This window comes from Amphibalanus amphitrite, unplaced genomic scaffold (assembly GCF_019059575.1).
Source record: "Amphibalanus amphitrite isolate SeventyFive unplaced genomic scaffold, NRLGWU_Aamphi_draft 000708F_arrow, whole genome shotgun sequence".
Lineage (NCBI taxonomy): Eukaryota > Metazoa > Arthropoda > Thecostraca > Balanomorpha > Balanidae > Amphibalanus > Amphibalanus amphitrite.
In genome coordinates, this window is record NW_024882202.1 from 270,566 (window position 1) to 285,052 (window position 14,487).

The 14,487-nt window shown below is 50.9% G+C and overlaps 1 protein-coding gene across 1 annotated transcript in view; it reads right to left on the bottom strand.

Annotated features, from left to right (window-relative positions):
- Positions 1–234: 234 nt before the first annotated feature.
- LOC122364938 (nidogen-like) overlaps positions 235–14,487 on the bottom strand; it is a 29,737-nt gene continuing 15,484 nt past the window's right edge. Inside the window, exons 15-34 of the mRNA XM_043335749.1 lie at positions 13,404–13,550; positions 12,959–13,105; positions 12,309–12,428; positions 11,663–11,809; positions 11,287–11,406; positions 10,737–10,883; positions 10,326–10,445; positions 9,786–10,009; positions 9,270–9,360; positions 8,773–8,967; positions 8,080–8,341; positions 7,690–7,801; positions 7,261–7,399; positions 6,832–6,969; positions 6,381–6,491; positions 5,987–6,158; positions 4,307–4,479; positions 3,889–3,997; positions 3,597–3,715; positions 235–1,259 (exon numbers count right to left, since the gene is read on the bottom strand). Coding sequence (XP_043191684.1) covers positions 1,042–1,259; positions 3,597–3,715; positions 3,889–3,997; positions 4,307–4,479; positions 5,987–6,158; positions 6,381–6,491; positions 6,832–6,969; positions 7,261–7,399; positions 7,690–7,801; positions 8,080–8,341; positions 8,773–8,967; positions 9,270–9,360; positions 9,786–10,009; positions 10,326–10,445; positions 10,737–10,883; positions 11,287–11,406; positions 11,663–11,809; positions 12,309–12,428; positions 12,959–13,105; positions 13,404–13,550 — 3,011 coding nt within the window. The 3' untranslated portion in view covers positions 235–1,041. The remainder of the gene's footprint in view (positions 1,260–3,596; positions 3,716–3,888; positions 3,998–4,306; positions 4,480–5,986; positions 6,159–6,380; positions 6,492–6,831; positions 6,970–7,260; positions 7,400–7,689; positions 7,802–8,079; positions 8,342–8,772; positions 8,968–9,269; positions 9,361–9,785; positions 10,010–10,325; positions 10,446–10,736; positions 10,884–11,286; positions 11,407–11,662; positions 11,810–12,308; positions 12,429–12,958; positions 13,106–13,403; positions 13,551–14,487) is intronic.

Consider the following 14,487-nt stretch of genomic DNA (forward strand, 5'->3'; position numbering starts at 1 on the left):
TAAGGTGAACCGTACAACATTACCGTGTTGCCCAGTCGACTTTTGCGTCGCAAAATGCATCGTTACAGCATCATAATATGCGTTCGTTATGCCGACTTCTATTTCGCTCTTCGGGTCCCTCTGATAAGTGCAGTGGAGTCGCACCTTTCCGAAATTCCACCCCCATCCTAGCACATGACCACTGACCAGTCACTGCATCTCGAACCGTGACTGCATCTCAGACTGCCCAAAGACTGTGTACTCTGATGTGTATTGCAGGCCGACCTCAAACACCTGTGAAGGCACAACAGTACACGCTTACTGAAGGTCGCCGTTTCTTAGCCCGCACGCGCCAACCGAGGGGCTGTGACAGCGACCTAGGACGTTAGGAGGGTTCTATCGCACACAGACGGGCCAATCTAACAAACGGGAGGCATGGTACTAGAGGGGCATCATGCCCGTGCCAACTAACGACAGAACTAGACCTATATCTGTGCCTTACACACCTGAACCGAACAATGATCTTTCAGGACACATTAAGTGGGTATAGGACGCGGCGTATTTACTAGGTATATCAAATCGATCTTTCAAGATGTCATATGTTAGGAGGAAAGGTTGCATTAAACGAATATAGGGCCAATACCCAATGGTGTCATTGCAAAAAAAAACTGAAGTACAAAATCGACGATGAGGCGCGCAAAGAAAACACAAGCGGTATGCAGCAGCTTGGCAGTGAAATGGCTGACCCTTAAATGCATGATGTTCCAAAAACGGTACAAAGGTACATCACTCTTAAACGACTACCTCAGGGCGTGCGCTTTTCGCTGTTTACGATCATCGTTGCCATCCGCTCGTTTTACGTAATGCGATGCGCCCCTAGTTGATGGGGCAAGTACGCACAAGTACTCACAAGCTCTGTCATCCACTTTCTCACTAGCTGCGCTCACGCACATTGCTACTATAGGCTAGTTGCTTCCTTCTACCATTGCTTCCCTTCACTCGAACAGTAACAGCGCACTGCATCCGCGTTCTTCTTTCAGCACAAAGTCCACTGTAGGACTTTTAGCGTGTGTCCCGCAGTTGGCGGTAGGTGGCAGGCCGATCGGGCCGGTAGGTGTCAAGCTCAGCGGGCCGTCTCCGTTTTGTCGGCAGATGGACGGGCCCGAGGGTTCGGTTGACATACTGGTCCGGGCAGATGCAGACGCGACTGCCTCCGTCCGTGGGCAGGCACAGCTGCTCGGCCGGGCAGCCGCCGTTCTGACGTCCGCACACGTTCGTCACTGAAAAGAAACAGTGGTAAGTGCTTACTGCCACTGAAAGTTGCCTATAACGATTCACGTCCCATATTCATCCCTCGGCTTGATGCAAGGTATGTACAGTGGGTCTATTTAAGATCTCCAGAGCCACCACGTGGCGCTACGGTCGGGGTAGGGCGAGTCCAAATCCCGAGGGGAGTGAGGTCACCGGTCATTGTGGGGGAAGGAGGGAGGGGGGAGTGACGCGGTATCACGGCGCATGGGGGGCGTGCGTAGCGCCGGGAGTGGGCCGCCCAGGGCCGCCCGCCACTGCGCCGAGGCTGAGGGGAGGGGATGATGGTTGCAGGTGCGTTCACTCCGGTATGGTGGTATCCTGTTGATGTGGAACCAGCGACTGAAGAATGCGACTGAAGAGAATCATTATCTCAAACAAATGGGCAAGCGAGAGGCAGTGCCAGTTCCAGTCAAAATGTTGAACAATGATAGGTAATTGAAATCAAGGACGTATTCATAGCATGCAACTATTCAGTCGATAGTTGCATGATGTCTTAGGCCCTTTTCTAAACTGTTATTTGAGTTGGATATTTTTTTCATTTGGCACGTTCAGTTTTCGTGGGTTTTATCGGGTCGAAGAGAATTAGAATAGAAAACAAAGAGTTGAAATGGCTCCAGAAAATTCCCAAAAAATATTTTCTTAAAAATGAAACTTAGCTAAACATTTATAAGCGACAATTTTGACTTTATTGGGAGGATATTGGGGGAAAATGTCATTGTGCTTGTCTGTGTTGCAGTAGAAGGAAATTTTTAGTTCGTGTCTAGATAAAACTAGACCAGGGAGTGGGGCTCGAACTCACGACATCACATTCAGCTCACAGGTTACCCAACCTCGACGCTACGAGCACCCACCGCCCTGCGCAGCTTGCTCAGTGTTTCGCCTAAAGTTCGGCCAAAGTGTCTGACGTCTGTCAATGTCACGAGGCTAAACAAGGTAAACGTCCGTCCCGGTAGCTCAGTCGGTGAAGCGTTGGACTCCGTGTGGTGAGAGCGCACGTCCCGGTTTCAAAAGTCCGGGTTCGAAACGCGACCAGCGCTTGACGTTTTTGAGCCTCCTGACGGCAGGCCGCTGCCAGGCAAAGTCAGTGAGGGGACCGGCCATGCGCGGCTATGTGCGCATGTTAAAACTTGGACTCTTACTTCTGTCATAGACCAGGAATTGCTTAATCGGAGGGCAGATGGCAGGGTCAACGCAACAAGCTCAGCATAGCGGGGACTCTGTCCTTGTGATTCCATCCATTCAAAAGGTTCAGGCCAAATTTATATTAAAAAAGGGGAGCCGAGCCAGGTTGGGCCGGGTTGAACCAGGTTAGACCGGGATCTTACACGCAATCATGGTCAGACAAAACAGAAGCTAATTTCGGGTCAAATATTTTTATTAAATGATCTTATTTTTTTTAGCTTACACGCATAATAACTAAGTTTTTTTTGAACTCGAGACTTCATGCGCAAAAAGGTGGTATTCGTCCACTTTTCCTCATCTTCTGTTAGCGAGTTCATTCGACCTAAAAGACCAGTCTTACCAGCAAAAAAAAAAAAAACGCCAGCCGGTCAAAAAACTGGCGAACGATACGATCTTTCGAGTGCTTATTATATTCAATGAAAATTTCAGGAGACATAAATTATCATAGGTAATCCTTATACCTAGCTACTGGGCGCTCGGATCATTCGCTGGCATTCCATTGCCAGCTGCATTACCAATATCACATTTGCATTACTTTGGGTGCATCCTAGTTGACAGCAGGTGAACCGGTCCGGCCACAGCAATGAGCAAACCCATGCCTCATTTATTATCCTTTCCTTCCAAGCAGCCAAGCTAACCGGCCGCCCGGCCCACCACCGCGCTATGGAACAGCGCTGGAGTGCGCCATTTGCCTGCGGCAGTGCCCCACCGCGCCGGGGCTGTTTGACAGGTCACCCGCACCGTGACCTCGCCAACCGCCCCCCTGCCCCGCCCACCTCCCCATCGGGCCCAGCTCGGTACTGACCTCCCCTTGAATTTGACATGGACTCGACTGAGGCTCAACGCCATCTAGTAACGTCTGGAGATCCTTACTAGATCCACTGTACATACGGCATTGGTGCTGGAACCTCTTATGCGTGTTAGTCATCGCTCCCGTTGTATTCATTAACCCATTTTGATGAGTTACCTCTGCTTGAAATCCATCAAGCTGCACGAGAAAAATTAGCTTCCTATAGCCTCCAAAACGCAAACTCCTTTGGACCCTGTTCAACACGTTCTCTCTGAGCCCCGCCATCCCTGACGAAGCATCCACCCCAGGAGAGGAGGAATACAGTGCTCCTTACCCTGAGGACAGGTCCGAGGCGTGGCCACCAGTCCATACAGCTTCCCAGACGTCCCCAGCACGGACCGCAGCGACTTGCCACGCTCACCCGTCGCCTTGTTCACGACGTGGATCTTCTTACTGCCGATCAGAGCGAAGGAGTATCAGTGTCTGTGGGGCTCTGAATTGACCAGGCTCACAGTTAAATTTGACACAGCACGCAGCGCGAACTCAACTCGTCAAAGGACAGCGAGTTCTGACTCAGCGGGCTTCAAGACCCGCTCGTTCCAGTCGGTCCATTAGAGAGTACTCACTCGTTCCAGTCGGTCCAGTAGATGTTGTCGTCAGTGATGGCGATGCCGAAGGGATAGCTGGCGCCGTCAGCCACCAGCCGTCGGGTCCGGTGCGTCAGCGAAAAACACTCTACCGGCAAAATGAACGCACATATCGGTCATTGGACAGCGCACAACTGAGGGTGAGATGCCGTACAATCTTACTGACTATTCCATTGTGCTACTCTCCCAACTTGAAATTCTGCTTTGTAAGATCACAAACATAACAAATCACAGATAGATATTTATACATGCAAGCCATTATAATTATATAAAACGCCCATACCTAATGTACGAGGAAAATGACGCCCGCCCTTTCTCTCCTCCTGCCTGCGTGCCTCTCTGCCTTCCTCCCCTCCCCTCTAATCCCATCCCATCATCCCCCTCTGCCCCGCCGTACCGACGCTCTTGGTGCCGGCGTCGGTCCAGCACAGCTCGTCCGTGGCGAAGTCGATGGCCAGCGAGTTGGGCAGACCGAGCTCCGCGTCCAGCAGCACCTGCCGGTTGGAGCCGTCCAGCGCGGCGCGCTCGATCCGCGGCTCGCGACGGTTCCAGTCGGCCCAGTAGATGGTGCTGCTCGAGGGGAAGGGTGGGGTGGGTGACGTGAAGAGGTAGTTGGGTTATTGATTACGCTGACGATTGACACTTCAGGCTTTTGTTTACCATATGCATGCAACTACATAGTTATATTTTGCAACGATTAGCCTGCCGACCAGGCGTGACTGACAGGTCACCGTTCCCTATCGTTGTTTACCCCTGCCCCTGGGGGACTGTTTCTTTTCCCCGTCCCGGATCGATTATTCCTTACCCCCAGCCCCGGGTGGACCGTCCCTTACACCTGCCCTAGTGAACCTTCGCTTAACCCGCGCGGGGCTGGGGGGGGGGTAAATTTTACCCCCCTCGCGAATTTTTGCGATATCTCAAAAACGGCGGCGCGCAGCGCCGCCAAACTTTCAGAAGCTTTTCTTACATCAATTTGACACGTTCCCTGAAAATTTAAGCGGAATCCGTCGGAAAATTTTTTGAGAAATTGACGTTTTAGTGACGTCATGTTCGCCATTTTCGCCTCAAAAACGGCAAAATTTCAAACGCCGCTAACATTCTCATTTTTAAAGGAATCAAGACGTAACAAAAAAAATGTTATACGTAATTCTACTTTGTCTATCAAATGGCTTTCTCGGTTTTTTGAAAATTTTGGATTTTGGCCCAATTTTTTTCAAAAAACTGACTTTTTTGGGAAAATAATTATAAAATCCAAAATTTTGAGTGTATCGAAAAAACCGGAATATATGTCAGAGAAGTGGCCTATGTGCACCTACATACCAATTTTTAAAAGAATCGGTTCAAAAATGTGGGAGTTATTCAAAATTTTATGACGTCACGACACACAAAAATTTTGAAAAATGATATTTTTGGAATTTCTAGACCTCATACGGAAACAAAAATAGCACAATTCGATTCGCCGTGAAAAACTGCATCAGATAGACACTTTTTTTAGGCCTTAACAACCAACTTCAAAATTTGACCTGACCTTGACCTGACCTTGACCTGAAATTCATCCACAGGTGGTCCATATCACTTATTGAGTGTGCCTATTGAATTCTATGAGTAAAGTGACCCATAAAACATGTGTCGCATATGCCCTTTTATATATTTTGTTTTTTGGTGACCTGACCTGACCTGACCTGACCTTGACCTTGACCTCTGAATGATATTGTATGCAACGAATATTGTCTTGGTAGCCTAAGAACACGTTTTGGGCAATCAGTCTCAGTCCATGACTCCATTCTTCGGCAACTACGGTGCAAGGCCGATACTGTAGAAACTTGCAATTTGTACCCTTGACCTGACCTTGACCTTGACCTCAAACTTAAAATTAAGTACATGTTTTTAGTTGTTCGTGATGAGATCTTTCGATTGGCGTTTGAATTTTCCAAATCGACCATTAGTTCGGGAGATAACAGGGGGGTAAAATTTACACCCCCCCCCCCCAGCCCCGCGCGTTTGGCTGGAGACCCCAGCCCCGCGCGGGTTAACCTTGCCCCTGAAAAACCGTCCCTCATGATGGACCGTTCCTTACCCGCGCCCCGGGTGGACAGCCACACCGCGCACGTTGACCAGGCCGCTGCTAATGACGGTGAACCGGTTGCCCGTCTCGATGCTGGCCACCTCGATGGCATCGCGGCTCGAGTCTGTCCAGTACACGTTACGGGACACAAAGTCGACCGCCACGCCCTCCGGAGAGCTGATACCTGTCGGAGAGAGACGCTCTGTTAGAGAGCGGGGAGCGGGACAATGGCGACTGAGCCTCAAACAACTGGAGTTGGGTGAGATGATAGCTCAGGTCACGGTAATTTCTGACGGTGAGGTATCAAAGGTAGTAACCAAAGCCCATTACTGTGGCAGCCCATTGCCGCTATCTATATGGCATGTCTATGATGCATAAGTGAATCCCTCTGGGTTATTTTACCCACCTCCCATGGCAAAGTCGACCCTCTGGGAGCCGTTGTAGGCGGCCGCCTTGATCTTCCTCCCTGCCACGTCACTCCAGAAGATCCGCCCGTCCAGACAGTCGGTGTCAATGCCTGTCAGAACCGGAAGAGGTGATGGGGCCGTCGAACGCCAGGCCACGTGGCCTCAGACGGTGGTGGACAAGATCACAAATGCATGCGGGTCAACCGATCGTTTCGATATAAAACAGAACCGTTTTAGGTATTTTAAGAAGACGTATCGGTGACAGGTTGCATAAAGAAAAGAAAACATAGCAACCCATGTTCTTCCTAAGCATTGCCTCATATACACGTATGCACTAACGTGAACCAACTCACAATAAGATAGGTATACAATATACAATTATGCATACACCCGCCCGGACCCAGCCGACCTGCCTGCCACCTGGCGGTCGTCCCTCAAACCTCCACTCACCGACTGCCGTCTGTGTCGGCTCTAGGATGATGGGCCGGCCCCGCTTCCTAGCCTCAAACGGCACCTTCACGATGGCAGAGCCCTGGTTCAGCAGTAGGAAGCCGCCCTCGTGACGCGGCGCCGGACTGCAGCGGCGACCTGCGAGACACATAGACATAAAATCGTTAGTCCGGAGCTAGTGTATCTGCAGGGCACAGCGGTCAAAGTGGCTTAATGTGAACGTTCTAAATTGATCCCGAAAAATGTGCCTTTATTTTCTGTACAATGCACTTTATTGCACGTATGTTTGGTTGATTTATCACGCTTGCTCATCGACATCAATGATATTTGAGCTGCACTGAGCGACTTTCCCAATGGATCAACTGCATCATATTCTCGATCGACGAGTGCGGTATGTGATTCTAGCGCTAGTGCAGCGTGGGCACATACCGTCACCGACGAATCCCTTGAGGCAGACGCAGCGGAAGCCGTCGAGGTCGGGCACGCAGGCAGCGTTGACGTCACACTGAGTGGGCTCGTCGTAGCAGCTGATACTGGGCCGGCACGTGTACCCGTCACCGGAGAATCCCTGCGAGAGAGAAACGGAACAGAGGAGAGGAGGGTTAGTGATGAACTATGTCGCTGAGCTCACTGATGCTAGATACCCGCCTTTGAATCAGCTATGGACGTCACTTAGCTAAATCAACAGGTAATCGGGCGCCACTGAGTTCACTCCCTGACCTCATGACTGAGCTGACTTAGCTGAGTAAACTTAGTCCTCAAGTGGACTACGTCACTGCTCTTCTTGCTCACCGATAGGTATTTCATTTTACCTAAGTAGCACGCTCTTAGCTCACTAAGCTCTCCGTCTTCACTCACCGGTCGGCACCGGCAGCTGAAGCGCAGTTCCTCCGGCACGTACATACACTCGGCCCGCTCGCCGCAGTTATTGACGATGTTACAACTGATGGCCACCTCATCACACTGACGGCTGCCGGTAAAAGACGGAGGTGAAAATGGTCGGTTGGCAAGGAAATCTTGTCAGGTAGACGGTCGGTTATATACGCATCATGGATCATGGTCTCATGGCCGCAATATGTTATGACTGTGTTAGCTGACAGGAGTAAATATGAACCTCTGCTGGCATGGGTTATATGATGGATGGCGGCATGACTCTTGTGTTCAACTTCAGCTATGCCTAAATTTTGACAGCAAAAAGACTCGCCACTGCGCACTATTTCTGTCAAACCCAGCTCAGCGGTCACTTACCCGTCTCCCTCGTAGCCCCGGCGGCACTGGCAGTGGTAGCGGTCGGCATCCTGGTCATACACACAGGTGGCATCCTTGTGGCAGTCCTTCAGCACGGAACAGTCGGCGTTCGGGTCGGGCGTGCACACAGAGCCATCTTCCGTGTAGCCGGGGAAACACGAGCACTGGTAGCGGCCGTTGGTGGCGTTGTAGGAGCAGAGAGCGTGCACGTCGCAGTCCTCGTCACCGCGGCACTCGGGGACCTCCGGGACCTCGGCCGGAGCTGGAACGGGGGAGGGTCACGTCACCGCGGCACTCGGGGACCTCCGGGACCTCGGCCGGAGCTGGAACAGGGGAGGGTCACGTCACCGCGGCACTCTGGGACCTCCGGGACCTCGGCCGGAGCTGGAACGGGGGAGAGTCACGTCACTGAGCTGTGTATGAGCGAACCAATGAGAGGAATCGGCCACATCATTACGTTACATTTTCGGCGGTGAGCTCCCATGCGCGAGAAAAAAGAATTCGGAGACGGCTGACGGGTAAAATGACATTCCACGAGAACACGAGAACCTTTGTACGCAAGTCTCCACAAGCCAGGTCTATGACGTCTCCGAGGGTGAGTACAGAGGTTTTTGCTTTGGGGATTTACATAAAAAGTTACCGTGAGCCAATTTAATTCCAAAATTATAGGCATAAGTCACATCCGGCTCTCACCCTCAGTGACTGCGGTGGGCGCCACGTCCACTCCCTCTTCTCCCTCGTCTCCGTCGGTGCCGCTGGGACCCTTGGTGTCGTACTCTCCCTCGCCGGTAGGCAGACACTTCTCCATGGCCTCGTCATAGCGGTAGGTGACGGGACAGTAGCAGGCGCCGTCGTAGCAGTACGGTAAGGGTGTCTGATCCTCGTCATCTGTCAATGCAGGAGCGGACGGGGAGGGGATGAGGGAGAGATAGCAGTGGAGGAAACGCAGCCACAACAAGAGAAGGCTGCCTATACTTGAGAGTTGTTCTTTGTACTTGTGATTCCCTTGGGCAGATCTTTCAATTCAAATGCATTCCAGCAGTGCCTTCGCACAAATAATACCTTCCCCTGGTCCCTCCAACTTTGTCTGATGCCATCATGATACATCTCAGTCGTACCTTCCAAGAGTAGACACTCCTTTCGGTCCCTATGGCACTTCCCGATTCCATTATAATACACTCCGATCCTACCTTTTAGCAGGAAGCACTCCTCCTGATCGTCTGTGAGCTGATAGCCGTCCGGACACACACAGAAACCGAACACACACGTCGAGTCCAACCTCTGTAATACGGCAGGGAACAGATCAGAACAGCAGAGAGAGTGTGAGAGAGTCAGTGAGTGTGAGAGAGTCCGTTGTTCGAACACACACGTCGAGTCCAACCTCTGTACTACGGCGGGGAATAGTTCAGGACAACAGAGAGTGTGGTCCAATTATCCGAACAGGCAGGTCAAGTCTACCCTCTGTAACTCGACAGAGTTTAGGTCAAGACTGTGGTCCTTCGTACGAACGCCAATGACACATGCGATTTGAATAAAGGCATAATTTTTTGATTAATGAAACTTCCAAACTAGTCCAATCGATATGATTGTATCTCATCCATTGTTTCATTACTCAGACTATTCACAACATCAAATAAAGCCCAGTGCCTTTCGCCGCCCTCCGGGCTCCAAGTCCCCCGTCCCAGCCCGGTTATTTGGCGCCTCACCTCCGGAATCGCCTCGGGTACCTCTGGTCCCTCGGGCTGTCCCTCTGGCGTCTCCGAGGGCTGCTCCTCCGGCGCCGGCGTGGTCGCCGGCTGGCAGTTGAAGCCGTCGCCCTCGAATCCCGCCATACAGGCGCAGACAAACCGGTCGGCCGTCAGGTCGAACCCACACACGCCGTACTCCGAGCAGATGTTGTCCACCGAACAGTCGCGGTCCGGCGAGGGTGCTGTGGGTCACGAGTCAGTAGTCACAGTCACAGTGTGCAGAGTGCAGTCACAGCTACAGGCCACAGTCACAGACACAAAGGCACAGTCACAGAGCTCAGTCACAGTCACAGCTTGCAGTCATGGTCACAGGTCATAAGCACAGTTATTGCGTTCAGTCACAGACAAAAACATAGTCATAGGCGTAGACGGTGATATAAACTCGACATACGATGTTATAACAAGGGACATGCACAACGTAGAATTCAATGTAAACGGGTCGGTAAAGCCTTGTTGGCAGTATAGTGTATACGTTTTCGGTGTGCGGTGGGCTCTCACCGGCTGACGGGCTGGGCTCTGTTGTCGGCGTCGGCATACACACGAACAGACCGGTCGCCACCTCGTAGTCACAGATCTCGCCGACGGCACAGTCCGAGTCCTGCAGACAGCCGCCCATCCCTGCGGGAAGCGGATCAACAGAGCGAGCAGTGTCAAAGGTCACAAGGTCAAAGGTCAGCAGAAAATCATCCAGAGAGCACCTTTCTCCATCAACCGTTTTCTGTGGTCATCCAGCATCAAACGAAGTCTTGTACGGTGCAGAGCGACACCGGTTTTCAAATATGTTTTCCCATAACCTCTACAAAACGCGCGAAGGTGTATAAACCTGCAAATTTTTGCGCAAGATATTAAGTACGCATATCGATAAAAGCTGGATGCTGGAGACACACCCGAACCCGCCCTCCACCTCACCTGGGATGGGGTCGACAATGGGGCCGACGTACACGCACTGGCCGCCCTCCCTGACGTACTCCTGGTCACAGAGGCACACGTAGCGGTCCACCCACGGGGCGTACACGCAGGTGGAGTGGGCGCCGCACTGGGCGTCCGTCTCACACGCTGTGGGGAGCAAGGCAGCGGTCAGAGGTCAGAGGTCACCGAGAGGTCATACAGAGTCACACCGGACGTCCGTCTCACACGCTGTGGGGAGCAAGGCAGCGATCAGCATAGGTCAACAGAGGTCAAACAAAGTCATACACCGTGCGTCTGTCTCAAGCGTTGTGGAGATTGGCGAGGGCAGGGGTCACCGAACATAGCCACACAGTATAAATTGAAGTCGACTGAGAAACGGAATTGCAGTTTAGAACGACCCGTGAGTCGTGAGGCGAGGTGCATTAGCGGACTTAATGATAGCAGTCTAGCAGACTTCCTGTTTCCTTTAGGACTGAGGACTAAGAGCCCTATGCCACTGTAGCCGCCTAACATTAAAGAATAAGAATCTCGAATGGCAGTTCCAACTCACGGATGTCCTCCGGGGCGGCCTCGCAGTTGACGCCGTCGCCGATGTAGCCCACGTTGCAGACGCACTGCGGGTTGTTGACCTCGTACTCGAGACACTCGGCGTGCTCGTGACAGGTCACGTCTGCCGTCGGCGGCAGAGAGGGGTGGTCACAGACACTGGTCCCAGAATCTGGGTGGTCTATTCGAAATGGTTTTATATGTCCATGACTGAATATGTTTTCCGTTAAAAAGTGGATAAAAGGAGACAGTCACTTTCAAAGTGATCGGGCAATATCCAGTTCATCCATTATCATTCAATGATCAACGATTCCATTTTATTCTATCACTCACTCACAAATCTGTACTGGTCCGCTATCCGTCCCCCATCGTGCGCGTACCTCTGCAGAGCACTGCGACCGTGGTGGCCACGGAGCAGTTGACGCCGTCGCCGAAGAAGCCGGCCCTGCAGAAGCAGATGTTGGCGCCCAGCCAGTCGGCAAAGTCGCACTCGGCATTGGGGCCGCAGTCGGCGAACGTGTCACAGCCTGCGGGCGGGCGGCGGGACGAATTGTCAGTGCCAGCGCTACAACTACACAGCACAAACTGAGGTCGCCCCATATATTTATTTACGGCCCTCCAGCAAAAGAGTGGTTGGTTAGCCTATGTGCTTTTGGTGTAATCACTTTAAATGACAGAGACAGTCCTGTAAAATGACTCAATGGAAATGAGAAGAGGGCTCGTGCACACATTTTGGCAGTGGTTTTCAACAGCCATTAGGCGTTTTCATCAATGCAGATCGGTTATTGTGATGTTGGCAACCAACCACTTAATACCTGGAGGGCCGTACAGTAGGTACTGTGATTATATTTTTTCTTATTTCACAATACCATCAACATGCATTGTCCATTGATAGGCGATTTCAAAAAGTATCCACTTGAATTGAAATATTATATCCGCTTAGCTCAAAAGAGCATCACCAATCATATTGAGTGACCGTTCAATTACATTTGCAGCCCATTGGGTGGGCCCGACTCCCGCACTCACGCTTTTCGACGGGCTGCGTCTTGCAGACGGTGTAGCCGTCTCCCTGGAGTCCGGCGTTACAGACACACTGCGGTACTCCCTCGAGCTCTACACATTCGGCCGCCGGGTGGCACTCGACACCTGGAGAAAACACGCAGAGATAGCAATGACACTGCTATCATTGGTCATTGCCCGTGATACTTGTAAACCATATGCATATTTTTACTAAGTAGCGTAGTTTTCCAGCATCCAAATATTCCTTTTTATCAGCTCTACTTTGCCTCAACGCCACGCATTCGCCGGATTGTAGGGAGCCTTGCGGCGCAGCCTACATACAGGTGTGGAGCTGTGCGGTACAGCCTACCTGCAGGCGTCGACTACCAGCGCCATCTATGGTGCAGCGGGAGAACTAGCATAGGGTGACGGCTTATGCTGATTCCTTTCCGTTGCGGCGGCGAATGCATGTACCGAGGGAGTTGTATATAGGAAGGCGTGTTTTATACCAGCATTTGATAATGCTTTTATTATCGTGTTGCCCCTAGTCTTGCTCATTTTCATCTCCAATTTGGCGTGTAACTACTACGCCTTGGTTGGACCCAAACCAGCAGTTACAATCGACCGATGGAGATGAAGATTGGAGGATTTACTTCCCTCTTCCCGTTCCCACTCACCACCGCAGAGCACTGCCAGCGGTGTGGCCACCACGCAGCGCATGCCGTCGCCGAAGTAGCCCTGTAGACAGACGCACACGTTGCCTCCGGCCCAGTCGGCGAAGATGCACTCTGCGTTCGGCCCACAGTCGTTGGCCGACTGGCACACTGCAGAAGGGAGGAGAGAAATGACGGTCATCACCATGAATGTTTGATCATAATTCTATTTTTATGATCATACTTTAGTTTCGCATAGGATCGTTTCCTTTTTCTTCTAGCTACATGGCAAAGACGTTTACATATAGTCTTGCATTTTCTAGCACCCACGCCTTCACGCATCATTTATGGCTAGCTTGCACCTATATGACCCCTCCTTCCCTCCAAGTGCCTTCCCGTGATATGTATGCGCCTCTTCCCATCCCGCGAATCATGAGCTCCGTGGCTGCAGTCAGCTCTCGGCACTCACGGTTGCCCTGCTGCTCGGCGGCGCGACACTCGAGTCCGTTGCCGTAGAAGCCCGGGTCGCACACGCAGCCCGGTCTGCCGAGCTCCACCTCCACACACGAGGCGTGAGAGTGGCAGAAGAAGTCGCCACAGGGTCCCGGAGTCGTGTCTGGGGCCGGCCGACCGGGAGGGAGGGGTGGTGAAACGGTTACGGGGGGGGGGGCCGAGGCACAGAGCATTGTGCTGTGTAACAACGAGCTAATGAGGCTTCACAATGAACGTTTATCAATAATGAAAATGCGAAAATGAGCATTAATGTGAAGCACTCTAATTAACAACACTGTAGGTATGGTGGGTCTATCAATTTATCAATTTGGAGGACTGTCGATCCAAAAGGTTTTCATGTTGAATGGTTATACCGCGCTGGTGAAGATTTCGATCGCTAATAAAAAACAGGAAATATCTACATGCATATCAGTGCAACTCATGCTTTTACCTATCTACACTGCATGTACATTTCATGTATTTTTAAAATGCAATCTACATTCTACAGGTAACAAGCGGGGTAAACAACACATGATTAAATGGGAAGAAATCATTGAGTTTGTTTATGTTGGGCATGCTAAGTAGAATTAACTGAAAGAAATGGATAACGGTATGGTGAAGTTAGATAAATATAGTAGTCTCAGTTACAGCATTCAATTCCTTAAAATTCCTTAAAATCCTTGAAATGGATAACTACAATCTATTGGTACGAAATGAGCATGGAAGTTTGAATATCGACGTAATTCGGCATGTCATATCTACATAAGCTACTTTTTGCGAGAAGCATTTCTAAAATGAATATTTATGAGAGTGTGTATCTGATCTATGCACCTCATTTGAAACCAAACCAAGTGTTTTCTAGAAACATCACACAACCCTCAATCTAAGCTGCAAGTCTAAAAATTGTGTTTCATTGTTGCTGCTGTTGAAGTGCGTCGTTTCTACTGTCTGTTGTCTATTATCTATTATATATTTTTGTCATTTATTGTAATTTGTCATCTATTGTAATTGTCTGCTGGCTGATTATTTCCGGTCTAATTTCTACTGATGTGACTATTATC